The 14,333-nt window shown below is 41.2% G+C and overlaps 1 protein-coding gene across 1 annotated transcript in view; it reads right to left on the bottom strand.

The window, feature by feature from the left end:
* The window catches only part of EVPL (envoplakin), a 255,635-nt gene that overhangs the window by 21,878 nt on the left and 219,424 nt on the right, over nucleotides 1–14,333 (bottom strand). The window contains exons 18-19 of the mRNA XM_085616949.1: nucleotides 8,906–9,099; nucleotides 495–645 (exon numbers count right to left, since the gene is read on the bottom strand). Coding sequence (XP_085473075.1) covers nucleotides 495–645; nucleotides 8,906–9,099 — 345 coding nt within the window. The remainder of the gene's footprint in view (nucleotides 1–494; nucleotides 646–8,905; nucleotides 9,100–14,333) is intronic.

Raw genomic sequence — 14,333 nt, 5'->3', positions numbered from 1 at the left:
AAATGGCTTTTCTGGCAGCATCTACCGAGCATTCTAGCTTACCTGCACAAAATCTAATACACTCACAAGCTGCGTGAATGCAGATGGTCAATCTTAATTGTATTGACTCTTAAAAAAAGTACAGTAGACAATACCATATTTTGCCACAAAATGGTATTCATCGGTTATGATGAATAAGATGAATGTGTACTGCTCAATCATCAATTATGACCTCTGTCCTTGAATGCAGAATGATTAATTTCCCCTGGCTACTGCCGTGCCACGAACTGGCACAAAAACAACAGCTCTCCCTGTCTCCCTATGTACGACTGCAATGGACACACAAGCAGCCTCTGCAACGCCCCAGTGGTAGACATGTTGGATCATATGCCTGTGCAGAGTGCCCCGCTGCTTTTGAAGGTGGATTCTCACTCCACAAATCCACAAAATGTGCACTTACTCTTAAACAGCAGGCTTACCCTACCCATCGCTGTCTTCTGTCCCCAGTGACTCACCTTCACTGACTGAAGCTTGTAGTTGATCTGGCTGGGGCCATCTTCAGGGTTCACCTTGTTCTTAGGCAGGCTACCGAGCCACTTGTCCAGGTTGTCGCTGGAGGATGTGAACTGCTGGTAACTGAGGTTGGTGTCGCTCAGTATCTTTTCCCTTCAGAGAGGAAACCATGGAGCTGGGATTAATTTATATACTTTTGCAAGTTGTAAGTAACAAATACATCAAGAGACTCTTATGCCTGTAGCAGATGAGCAAACCAGCCGTGGGGAAAGCAAAAAAGTGATACATTTATTGTGTGAATTAATCTCAGCCATTGGTAATTAGTTGGTGTCACATCCCAGTCCATAGTTGTTTTGTCCACCATACCATCTCATACAAAAACCAGCCAAAGGCAAATGAATGTTGGTTTTGCTGCAATAGGAACAGTCCAGGTCGAACTTCCAGGCTAGGGTCCCTCTGAATCAGAATCCAAGCAACCCCAGACCAATTTCGGCCTAGTTAGGCGTCATCATTGAAATACATGATTCTCCAGCACCATATTATATATGACACAGGCTGGTTTTCCTTCAGGTCACAGGTTGGAAACATTGCATCTTTCATGCCCACTGCCACCCAGTAGAATTCATTCTTATAGCACACCCACGCTGCACCATAATGGTCAGGATTGCTTAGAATGGTGTATAATGCCCGCGGTGGCCTTTCACAAATTCTTCTGTTTTATTTTACCTGCATGAGTCACTCGGAACCTTACAGCGAAAGCTCTCATTAACTACACCAAAGAAGAAGTATCACAGGACTACAGGAGAGGATACTGGGACGAGAGGGAGACATGTGGAAAAGGGGGCTAGCAAGAGAAGGAGAAAAGATTGAGAAGCAGGGACTAGGCAGAGAGGACAGGCTCTAGAATAAAAGACAGGACAGGAGAGGGAAAGAGCAAAAACAAGTGGGTACTTCTCCCTTCACTAAGACAGATGATGTTTCCTAACTTTGAACATGTAAGGTTCTAGCTCTTCTGGCCTTTCCAGAAGTGATGATTTGCTGATGCAGAATACACCAGGTAGGACACCCTTCAACAAGCAATTATTGAGTCTGGAAATCCACTAGCTGAGGTAAGTGGTGTAGGAGGGAGGGGACACTGCAGATAGCAACCTATTTTATTTTTAAAAACGTCTACAAGCTGGGGAGAGCACGTGGCGGCGGTATCAAGATGGCCACGCACTGAAGAGCTCCGTAGCGCCGAGCTACGTTTATTACCGAAGGGACCTCTTCCCCGAATTGTCAGCGCTCACAAAGGGGTATGTGAACGTCAGAGGTGGCCAGGAATGTGCAGGCTAACTTCCGACGTCAATTATGCCCATCTAGACCTCCATTTATTTATTTTTTTCCACCGCCTCAGCAATGCAATATATTACGGCCGCCATTTTGTGAATCTCTGACGTGCTGCTCTAAACTCAGCATGCAGCTTTCTCAGCGGCCTGCGCCGAGGTCTTGACTATGCTTTTATCCCAGCATTCTGCTTTCCTCTAAATAATGGATTGCCTGTCACTATCGTATGAAGTGAGTACCTAGTGCCATATATGAAACCTCTTCTCAAAATAGCGACGTCATTATACTCTTTGTGCTCCTCACAATCCCCTGCTGGATTATTTTAACATAACCTGAGCCAAGCCGCCTATCAAAGAGTATGTCTGCTCTGTTCTACACTGTGCTCTAACGAATGTATACAGTTCTACCCAGTCGGGGGGGTCTCTGTGCATCTGTTGACTGCCTCTATTCTTAGGTGCCTATTGCGCAGTGGATATCGTTTGTGGCCAGTGTTCCTTACTCATAGCAGCATTGTTAGGGCTGTTGGCTGTGCGCTCTTTTTGCTTTTGCACCTCACTGACCATTTTCATTTGCGGTTTGGTGGTCTCTTCCTTGTCCTTACAAGTGCGTGATTGTGACTGGTTTAACCACCTCTTTCTCATGGATCACTCGCAATCTAATAAGCAGCATGGGGCCACAGGAACTTCTTCAAGAAGTCGCAAAGATTCTGCAGCAACTACCAGTAAGCGTCTTAAGAAAGATAAGTGATGCTTAGGATGTTATCGCCAAGGTTGATAGTCTCACTAAAGAAATTGCCCAATTTAAGAAAACTACAGAAGACTTAGAAAATCGCAACCGGCGTAATAATTTACGCATCTATGGTATTCCAGAGGGATCTGAAGGTTCAGACATGATCTCCTTTCTGAAGACTCAAGTTTTGCAGATTGTTGGCCTTCCAAAATCAACGGATTTTAATATTCAAAGAGCACATCGACTTGGGCCTCAAAGCGCTTCTTCCTCCACCAAACCAAGAGGTATCATTGCCTATTTCTTGTTGTGTTCTGATCTTATGGCAATCCTTAATGCTGCCAAGCTAAACAGTTGTTCTAGTCTGGTCACTGGATCTTCTTCAGTCAAGACGTATCTAAACCAACAGCCAGCAGACGCAAGGAATTCCTCGATCTTAGACCAGCCTTTATATCCATGAACGCTCGTTATGGTCTTATACATCCCTGCTTTTTCAAGGTGACTTATAAAGACAGATCATTTTCCTTTGAAGATCCTGCCGAACTTCGGAAGTTCATACACACACATCGAGGAGAACTTATGGAACTTAGCAAGCATTGATTGTTTTGTTATTTGTCATCTCTTTTATTTTCTAAGATGTAAACTTGTTATTCATTCATTTTAATTGTCTTTTGTCTGTATTTTCTTCCTCTGGTATAGATCCTCCCTCTGCTGTTGTCGAAGATCCCCGTTTATACCATCTGTTGGTTCACACTATTTGACCCATCCCACTGTTTTTTACCCTAATGTCCTGTAAGTTCCCTTCCTTTCTTGTCTCATATATTATTATTTTTCCAATGCAGGATTTTCTCCCTTCCTTTTATATTGTCATGTAAAGTTGTATGTTTCCGTTCGGTGCTCCTCTCTGTGTGGTGGCTGTCTTGACTTTTGCTGTCCCCCCTCCCCCATTAATGTTTTTTGTTTTTTTGTTCAATATGCCTAAAGCTCTTTGGCTTTTTGTCATCTCTCTATTCCTATCTTTTTCAGGACGACTGTGTTTCTCCTCCTCTCTGCTATATCTCTTCTTCCCCTCCTATCCTTTCCATCTTTGGCAAGGTTTTCCTTTTCCACTTCTTTCTAACTCTTCTTTTTCTTCTTTTCAGCTTCTGGTCCTTTATTGTTCCCTCTTGCTTCTACTATGGTGGATATTTGACACAATTTCTTCTCTCTTTGATCTCCTTTGGTATCTTAACCTTTTCATCATCTTTTTACTTTTACTTTCTCTTCTCTTCCCCTTTTTTGACTTTTCTTCACTTTCTAACCTACTCCTAAGTCAAATTTCCATAGATGAGTGGTCTTCGCGTTATCTCATGGAATGTTAAAGGTATTCGCAATCCTGTCAAAAAACAACGTGTTTGATCTCATTTGGCGAGACTGAAATGTCAAGTTGCTTTGTTGCAAGAAACACATCTTTAATTGCAAGATTTGTCTTCACTGCGTAAACAATGGGTAGGAGAAGTTTTTTGCTCCCCGGCAGTGAATAACAAAAATTGCGTTGTTCAGTTACAAAATTAATTTCATGATAATAATGGTAGATGGTTGTTTTTAAATACTACTGTTAATAACACACAACTTTCCTTTTGTAATGTTTATGGTCCAAATGGCATTGATCTAACCTTTTAGAATGAATTTTACACTCTCCTTTCTTCGCATGCGAATGAGTATTTAATTGTGGGTGGTGACTGTAATCAACTCATGGACCCCTTTTTGGATCGGAAATCACAGACTAGATACGTTCCCAATAAAATGAATTTTTTTTTTTTAAAGATATCTCTTTTAGAGGCCTAATAGACACCTGGAGAATCTCTCATCCTGACACACTGGAATTTTCCTTCTTTTCCCCCGTTCATGCATCTCACTCCCGTATTGATTACATTTTTCTCACTCAACACGCCTTACATTTCATGACTAATTCCGAAATAGGCTCTATCCTAATCTCAGATCACGCCCCCGTTATTTTGGACATGGACTACCCCTCACCTTCTTCCCCCTCTCGTCATTGGCGCTTTAATAACTCCCTCCTCTTAGATCCCCAGTTTGTTGAGCATTTTTCGCCCTTCATGGAGGAATTCTTTCATAATAACCTTCACTTCACTTTATTTGGGATGCATTCAAAGCTGCAGCTAGAGTTTTTATTATTGACTTTGTATCTCGAAAGAAGAAAAAAGCCCTCTCACAATCCTCTCTCATCCTTAAACAAATTAAAGATCTTGAACATCAATATTTCACCACAAATTCCACGGATACACTATCTTCTCTTATCAAAGCGAAAATGAAATACAACAAACACTCTTGGGACTCTGTATCTAATAATCTCCTCAAATTCAATGCAAAAATGTATGGTGGGCGGAACAAAGCTGGCAAATCCCTTGCTAATTACCTTAAAATTAAAAAGCAGAAATCCAAAAAGAAAATTCTAATACCTCATTTACTCTCATTGATCAACCATTTTCTTATCAATGGAGAGTCCAAGGGATCTTTTACCCAGGCAATGTTATGCTGAATTCCTAAAAAAGATAAGGATCCCTCCCTTTGTAAAAATTATAGGCCCATTTCCTTAATAAATACAAACTGCAAAATTTATGCTAAAATTTTAGCTATTTGAATTAACAAAGTTATCCCTGCCCTCATCAATATTTATCCATCTGGGTTTGTCAAAGGCCGATCAATTACTGATAACTCGAGAACTCTCCTAAACATCATCCACCTTGCCTCAATAATGGACTCCCCAGTTGCAGCTATCACATTGGATGCTGAAAAAGCGTTTGACAGAGTAAGCTGGGATTTCATGTTTGGAGCATTGAGATGGCATGGTTTTAGCCCCCCTATTATCCATTATATTCAATTGCTGTATTCCGCTCCTTCTACTTCCATTTGGGTTAATGGCTCTCAATCTAAATATTTTTCTCTTCATAGAGGCACCAGACAAGGCTACTCCTTTCCCCCCTCCTTTTTATTCTCGCTTTAGAACCTTTCCTGGAATTAATTTGGCGTTCGCCATCCTATACAGGCTTGAAATTTGAGAACACTGTTATTAAATTTACTGCCTATGCTGATTATATCCTACTCTATATCTCTAATCCATCCACCTATTTACCCTCTCTTTTCGCTCTTCTACAAGAATACTCTTTAGTCTCCGGATACAAACTAAACATTGATAAGTCTGAAGTTTTACCTCTAAGCAAATTTTGCCTCTCACATATGTTCCACGGTTCTGGCTTTGAATGGAATCCCAAGAATATTAAGTGTTTAGGCATTCTTTATGCCAACACTATTAGAGAAACTATTAAAAACAATCATACCGAAATACTGAAGAAGCTCTCTATACTCATTGAAGGTCGGTCCCCTCTTTTCTTATCCTGGTGGGGGAGGTTAGAAATTATCAAGATGATGCTCCTCTCCATTGTTAATTTTTATCTCTCCATGGTCCCTATCTCTCTCCCTGCTTTTTTCTTTAAAACTATATACAGTCTTCTAACTAAATTTTTATGGAACAACAGCAAAGCTAGGATTTCTCTTTTCCGTCTCCAACAACCCAAAGAAATCGGTGGAGTTAATTTTCCTAACCTCAATTGGTATCACTCTGCTTTCACACTAAAACAAAACTGGCCTTTTTTAACAGACTCTTTTGTACTCCTTTAACAGCCTGGAGTTCCCGTGAGCTTGCGCAATGTTTAGCCTTTTCATTTCTTACAGCTACTCTCCTAACCCAGCCTCCGAAACGTTTTCTCACCCCCATATTTAAACATTCCAAAGATCTTGCTCTCTCATTGTTTCGTTCCTTTCTTTCGCAAGTTGAATTTCATTCCCAAACTCCGATTTGGTATAATAAATTCTTAAAGATAAATAACAGAGCGTTATTTTGGAAGGAGTGGATTGACAAAGGTATCACCACCTATGACCATTTACTTAAAGACAATTCCCTGATGATTTCTCGGAAATTCGTAACTCATTTAATATTTCCAGCACACATTCTTCCCAATTCCCCTTGCTAAAAAATGCCCTAGCCGACAGCTCCCTGACCAATACTGCTCCGACCCTCTCCCCTCTACTAGACTTCTCTATCCCTTTCAGAGCTGCTGCCATTTACAAATTACTTTCCCATTCATCTGCTGATAGGTCTAAATCTAAATTAGAACTTTTATGGGAAAAGGATCTTGCTCAGGATTTCTCCCTCCAGGTTTGGGACTCTATTTGGTCTAAAATACATACTGTTTCCCGCTCCGCTAGCACCACACAGACTTTATATTTTTTCTACAACAGACTCTTTTTCACCCCTTCTGATCCCCATAAATTTAGACTGCTTGAATCCAAATAATGCTGGTCTTGTTCGTATATCGATAGTGATTTCCTCCATATGTTTTTTCATTGTCCGCTGGTCAAATCCCTCTGGTCTTGTATCTGGTCAAAACTAAATGACATTTTAGCCACAGACTTTTCATTTGAAATTGTACATATTTTTTGGGTGGTTCTTCACCTATATGGAAAGTTTAATGTAAAGTACGTAAATTTATAGATCTATATATAGCCATTTCCTTTCAGATCATCACAACCAACTAGAAGGATACTTCAAAAATTTCGTACAGTGCTTGGTGGAACTTATTATGTCATCATCATAGGCTTGACCGTGCTTTTGCCACCACAGTACCTCTATTAATCAAAAAGGACTTGTTATGGTCACCTTTAACCAATTTTCTTTCTAGACATGCTTCTTGAGTTTTCCTTCTTCTCCTTTTTAATACCTCATTGTTTTTATTGATTTGCATTTCAATTTTAATTGTTTACGGAATAATTATTAATGAATCTGTATTTTATATTGACTTCCCTTCTCCCCTCCCCCCTCTTTTCTCCTTCTTTCTCTCTTCGCCCACCCCCCCACAAAAATTAATTTTAAAAAGCTTTTTTCCTTGGTATAGTTTATATATCCCTCTTTTGGGATCGAATTGCATATTTGTTTATTTTAATATTGTTCCATTACTGTTTTATGATATTTCTCTTTTGTACTGATGTTTTACTATGCTTATCTTATTCAATAAAGCTATCTAAACTAAAAAAAGTCTACAAGCTTTCTTTTTAATGAAGCTTGACAAGTTTAGAAAATACTCAACGTTGCAAGTCAGCAGACTCTGGAACTTTACTTACCCCTACTTTAAAATTCCATCTAATCGATGCAATTTAAAGTTGGGTTGTGGAAAGTTGGTAGAGTGTGTTTTAATATGTGCTATTTCATACACAAAAATCCAGTTATTCCTTCATAAAGATTTATACCCATAAAGTAAAAAGCGCAAAAAATCACTGTGTGCTTTGCAACATTGCATCCTGTACCATTTCCCCCACAAATAAGTGGGAAAGGGTGCATCCCCAGTGCCCACTTCTGACGTAGGGTCATTACTGCGGTTCACCTCTCCCCCTAAACAGGGGTCTTAGTCCAGCCCTACACCTAGCTGTCGCTCTCACGTTGTTTAGTTTTCACAAAACGGACCATGAAGTTCAGTGTCTCATGAAGAAAAAAAAATTAAGAACCTATGTGGTTGTGCAGCCCTGTGGTGCATTGATGTGGTACACACCTGCACAACCCCATGATTTGCAGACCTTTGGATTTAAACAGCCAAGAGAACTGTGGCAGACTGACTAAAAAAATCACCACTTGAAAACGTTGGTTGATAGGTCCAGTATTACTTTTAGGATTGTCAGTCAGGACCAGTCGAGCTCCAGGAGCAGCAAGTGATGCAGTTTTGGTTCTGCTGCATGCCTATTGAGTCCAAGCAGTGGGGGTTACCTCTTATTATATTATGTGGCTACTCTCCTGCTTTGCTAAGCAGTGCTTAATTTGTAAAAAAAAAAAAAGTACCAGGGCCCTTGTCAGGATGCCACTGCAGCGTGCACCACCCATTGCCCCTGCAAGAGCCGCCAATGATAATACCAACAGCAGGTATTAGTAACTTTTAATGTATATTGTATTAATTTCAAGCTACTGTTGTGTTCATCTCTAATTTAGACAAACAGTGCCACCATGTGGCAGACTGCCAAAAGTGTCGGTATTGGCAATTAAGTGCTGGTGCTGAGCACCGGAAACCACTGGGTCAAATTAAGCATTGTTACTAAGTCACCCCTCTCTTGTCACTCCATTTCTTCTTTCCAGTGCTCTCACAAGGGTGCTATGAGCCTCAATGCTAGAAAAGATATTGACCCCCAAGCACCTGGTTTGGTAAAAAAAAATAAAAAAATGCCCTAATTAGGAGACAAAAGGCCCTCGCTTCCCTTGTCCCCAGTGACACTGCACCTGCTACACTATTGATAGCTACTCCACTGGTCCTCTCACCTTTGGTCCAGCTGGTCAGCCACAGCATGGTAGCGATCGTTCAGCCGCTGCACCTCGTCCCTCTGCCGGGGCAGGTCGGGGCTGTACTCCTGAAAGTTGTTCTGCAGGGTGCTGCACGCCATCTCCGTGTCCTTCAGGCTGCGGTTCACCTTTAGCAGGTCATCCTGCTTGTCCACCAGTCTTCGCTTCATGGCCTGAGAACACAGGGAGGGGTGTCACAAAAAGCCTAGGGTGAGAACTAGCGTGGCAGAGAGCCCCAAAGGGGGGAAAAACAGTTGGCAAACCTCTAGAGGAGTAAAAGGCCAGAAAGGAGGAGAGAACGAGTGTGAGGTGGAACACCTTGGGAAGAGAAGTATGCCGAAATAAATGTTTGGGCTGGAGCAGCAGCTAAAGTACTTACCTCACATAAAAACTATACAATAGAGATATAGGTAGTGTCAGAAGCGGAACATACAACAGACTGAGAACTGACAGTAGAACTATGTGTCAGACACACACACGTGTTATCCCTTCCAGCTATGGGTAACAGTGTAAATCTTGCAGCAATGTATTGTATTGTAATTGCATTTGTATAGCGCTTACTACCCCTGACGAGGCGTTGAAACATTTTTTCGGCGAGTAGCACGCTACTCCGGGACCCATAGAGGATTAGTGTTGAATTAGTATAGTAAAACATGCAAGTAAATTTTAAGTGGTGGATAGGTTAGTCAGTTATTTGGATTCGGAAGGATAGCAGAAGGATAGAAGAGGAAAAAAGGTTTGTACTTATTTAGCGCTTGTTACCCCTGATGGGGTGTTGAAGCACGCTACTCCGTAAACCCATAAAGGATTAGTGGTGAATTAACATGGTGAAATATGAAAGTAATTTAAGTGGTGGATATTAGTCAGTTATTTGGAGTGAGAAGGATAGCGGAGGGATAGAAGGGGAAGAAAGGTTTGCATTCATATAGCGCCTGTTACCCCTGATGGGTGTTGAAGTGCTTTTCTTGCGAGTAGCACGCTATTCCAGAGCCCATAAAGGATTAGTGTTGTAAATTAGTATACTGACACATGAAGTAATTTGAGTGGTGGATATGTTATTCAATTATTTGGATGGAGAAGGGTAGGTGGCGGGATAGAAGAGGGAAAGAGGTTTGTATTTCTATAGCGTATTTCTATAGCGTTTGCTACCCCTGAGGGGCTTTTGAAGTGCTTTTTTGGCGAGTAGCACGCTACTCTGGAACCCATAAGGATTAGTGTTGAATTAGTATGGTGACATGAAATTAATTTGAGTGGTGGATACGTTAGTCAGTTATTTGGATTGAGAAGGGTTGGGGAGGGGTGGAAAAGGGAAAAAGGTTTGCATTTATATAGCGCTTATAACCCTGATGGGGTGTTGAAACGCTTTATTGGCGAGTAGCACGCTACTATTGACCCCATAAAGGATTACTGGTGAATTAGTATAGTGGAATATGGAATTTGAGAATTGAACATGTTAGTCAGTTATTTTGATTGAAAAGGATAGTGGAGGGATAGAAGAGTGAAGGATTTTTTTTTGTTTTTTAGGTCATAGCAGTAGGAGGAGGCTTTTGGGTGAGTAAAAAGGGTTTTTGGAGGGCAAGAGTCAGAGGGAAGAGTTTAGAAAGGTTTGTTTTGGGGAATCGGTAGAGTAAAAGAGGTGTCAGATGATGCAAGGATGGGTAGAGTAGGAGAGAGTCTAGAAATAGTTATTTTGGGGGATCATAGTAGTGGTATGGGGTTTGGGATAAATGAGAGAGTGGATGTAGAGGATATATTGATAGATGTATAGGATGAGAGATAGGGTAGTGCATTGGAAAGAGTAGTAGAAAGAAGTTTGGGATGAGTCAGAAAGTTGGGCTAGAAGATATATTGAGAGAAGTATAGGCTGAGAAATAGGGTAGTGCATTGGAAATGCTAAATTAGAAGAAAGTGATAAATATATAGATCCATAAGTAAATTGAAAGTATATAGATGCATAAAGGAGGTAAGTATATGTAGATTAAAGAAATTGATAGAGGTACAGGATGAAAAATAGGGTAGTGCATTGGACATGCTTTTTCAGGAGAAAAGTAACAGACACACAGATCCAAGGACATGGAGGTACATAGATGCACAATGGAAGCAAGTACATGTAGACCAGATATGCTGTAAATGTCTGTTTGTGTATGGTGCTTATGTGGGGAAGAGCCAATTCTTGAGTAGTTTTCTGAAGATAAGGTGGTTGTCGGTGGATCTTATGTTGGGGGGGTAAAGAGTTCCATAGTTTGGGTGCTTGAACAGAGAAGGATGTTCCACCCATGATTTTTTCCTTGTATCTTGGGATTTCGAGGCAAGATGCCCCTTTAGAATGGAGGTTCCTTTGTTGAATGTGTTTAGTGATTTTATTCCTGATGAATAGCGGTTCCATTCCATGTATTGCTTTGTGGGTGATACAAAGTAGCTTAAACGTGGATCTTCTGGCAACCGGTAACCAACGCAGGGCTTTCAAGGCAGGTGAGATGTGGTCTCGCGGTTTGATATGCAAGAGTAGTCTGGCAGCAGAGTTCTGAATCCGCTGTAGTCTTTTCATGGATATTAAAAGTGATCCATGGTAGAGGCTATTGGCGTAATCGAGTTTGGACAGGACAAGGGAGATGGTAGCCTGGACTTTGTGTGGGAATCCCATATGAGGGAAAATTCGTCGCAGCATTTTGATTGTGACAAAGCTTGATTTTTCTATTTTGTCCACTTGGGCATTCATCGACAGCTTGGAGTCCATGGTCATTCCGAGGTTTCTTACTTACTTCGGTACTTTAGGCGGTGATCCCAGTTCATCAGGCCAGGCAGCAAGCTGGTCATGATGTTTCCAATTGCCACATGTGCGTATTTCCGTTTTAGAAGCATTCAATTTGAGATGGCTCCAAGTCATCCACTGATACATGGCTCTGAGACAACTGAAAATTGGGGCTTTTCCAATGTCTTTGGGGCATTCCAGTTGAAGGAGTAGTTGCGTGTCATCTGCATAGTTATAGCACGTGAGGTGAAATTGATTTATCAGTTCCGGTAATGACTTCATGTAGATGTTGAAAAGCATGGACATTATAGAGCCTTGAGGGACCACTGCTTTTGTGGAGTATGGTTTGATCTAGAAAGGTGGGGTATGGATAACATTAGTTCTGTTTTGAAGATAGGAAGCGATTCAGTCTAGACCAGTTCCCTCTATGCCGGCTTCATACAGTCTTTGTTTGAGTGTCATGGTCAACTGTGTCAAAGGCAGCCGAGAGGTCCAAGAGGAGTAGCGCATCAACCCCATTGCGGTCTACTGTATTCTTCAGGTCATCCCAGATGGCAAGGAGGGCAGATTCAGTGCCTCTTCCTGGACGGAATCCTTTTTAGAAGTCTGAAAGTATGCCATTCTCTTCAATAAACTGTGACATCTGGGCGCACGCTGCTCTTTCTATCAGTCTGCCCAGGAAAGGTCCATTTGTAATGGGTCCGTAGCTCTCAGGGTTCAGCGGGTCCAAGTTTGTTTTCTTCAGTAAACGGCGTATGTGTGAGATTTTGAGTTCTTCTGGAAATATTCTGGTAGTTAAGGAATCGTTGATGATTCTTCTTACTGGAGTGGCAGCAGAGGTTGTTGAAATAATTCTCTTGAAAGTTTGTGGTGGACAGGGGTCAGAAGGTGCTGCCGGCATGCCTGCTTGCTATGACCAGGTCCATAAATTCATCGTGTGAGATGTGTTGGAAGGAACGGAGAGGCTGGGTTAGAGTATTCTTCGATTGTTGTTTTGTACAAGGGTTAGTGCTGTTGCTTTGTTTCTGTTTTAAATACGAGTCCAATGTGTCTGCTTTGCACGTGTAATGATTTGCAAGTTTGTCTGTGAAATCTTGAGTAACAGGATGAGTTCCTTCTAGGCAATTTGGTTTGCGAAATTCATTGAGTATTTGATAGAATTCTTTATTTGCACATTTAGCATTTTGAATTCTTTCTGAATAGTACCTTTTCTTAGCATTTTTGTGCCTATATAGGATTAATTAGGATGAATGTGAAAAATATTGTATTAATTCTTAGACTAACATCAAAAGTAATGTAATTTAGATTATAAAATAAACTGCAATCTCTCTCGGTTTTCAGTTTTCCTGGGTATTTGGAAAATGAGCCAGTTCAAATAAGTAGGTTCTCTAAGCTCAAAATAAGCACCTTTTCATTTACAATCTCAAAGTCTTGATGCTAAAGCCTGCTTTATCTATGCATCATCCCTTCTGGGTCTTGACTTGGGTTGGCCGGCTTCCCTACACAGGCTAAAAATGTAGATGTCCATTGTTTAGACCAGACTAACTTAATGAGCTGCAATTAGAACTGACAACCTAGGTCAGTGCTTGAAGTGCTAGTCTAGGTTTGTGGTATGCAAGTATTGCTAAAGAAGTAAACAGATGACGATGGGGCTCCATCTCGTTTGCCCCAGGCATCTTATTCTTATATGACGCTCCACAATATTATCTGCCTGCCTCATAATTTATGTAGAGGCAGAAGATTTGTGCATTACATCCAAAGTTTACATTTTCCATTGGAAATCTGTGCTGCACAACAGGAGTGTCCTTACTAATGTTCCTTGTTGTTTTGTCATTACAAAATATTAGCAGGTTAAAATAAGTTAACAAAACTGGCAGATATTGCTGAATTTTCAACACTTCCAGTTTGAAGGTATGTGGTTGCCCAAAAAATGCCTTAACAGCTTCTCCTTTTTCAACAGGGTGATGATTGTATTGATGTAATTTTAGGAGTAAAGTCACGTGATGCATGGGAAATTAAAAAAAAATGGGACCAATGTGCTTTGATGTGTATTTAAAATGGTAGATGGGAACTTAACAGAAAAATGCTACAAACCTGGATATCTTTTTCCCACCTTGGGCTAGCACAGCACCCAGATACCATACTTGAGGCACAGATGCGGGACGGGGTACTTGGACTAGATGTACCGAAACGTTGTCTGCACTGAAGTAAATTTGGAGTCAAACACTTGGCAGGCATTCCAGGACTGAAGGGAGAGTTATCAGGACAGGATACTAGTGAACTCTCTCACCATATACTCACTGTCCACCAACAGGCAGCAACTTCCTTCACAAACACAACAAAGGCTGTACTTTATTACATCTAATCACATTTATTTAGCCTGTACTATTCCTCACACGGTGTTCATAACAGAACCAATTGAAAATAATTCTGTCACACGTACAAGTAGCAGCAGATAGAGTAAGCCTCTCTCCCTTGCACGCGCCACACTCACAAACATACACACACACACAACCGAGGAAGGGCAGAAGGAACGCAGGCTTCTGTTTAACAAACACCTACACCCACCAAATAATGAGCAGCAACAATGTATTTATTTATTTTTGCATTTATAATGCGCATGGCTGCCTCAGCAACGAGGCATCCCAGCGCAAC

The sequence above is a fragment of the Triturus cristatus genome, chromosome 7 (assembly GCF_964204655.1).
Source record: "Triturus cristatus chromosome 7, aTriCri1.1, whole genome shotgun sequence".
NCBI classification, from domain to species: domain Eukaryota; kingdom Metazoa; phylum Chordata; class Amphibia; order Caudata; family Salamandridae; genus Triturus; species Triturus cristatus.
The sequence above is the reverse complement of the archived record's forward strand: the minus strand, read 5'-3'. Positions and strand labels throughout refer to the sequence as shown.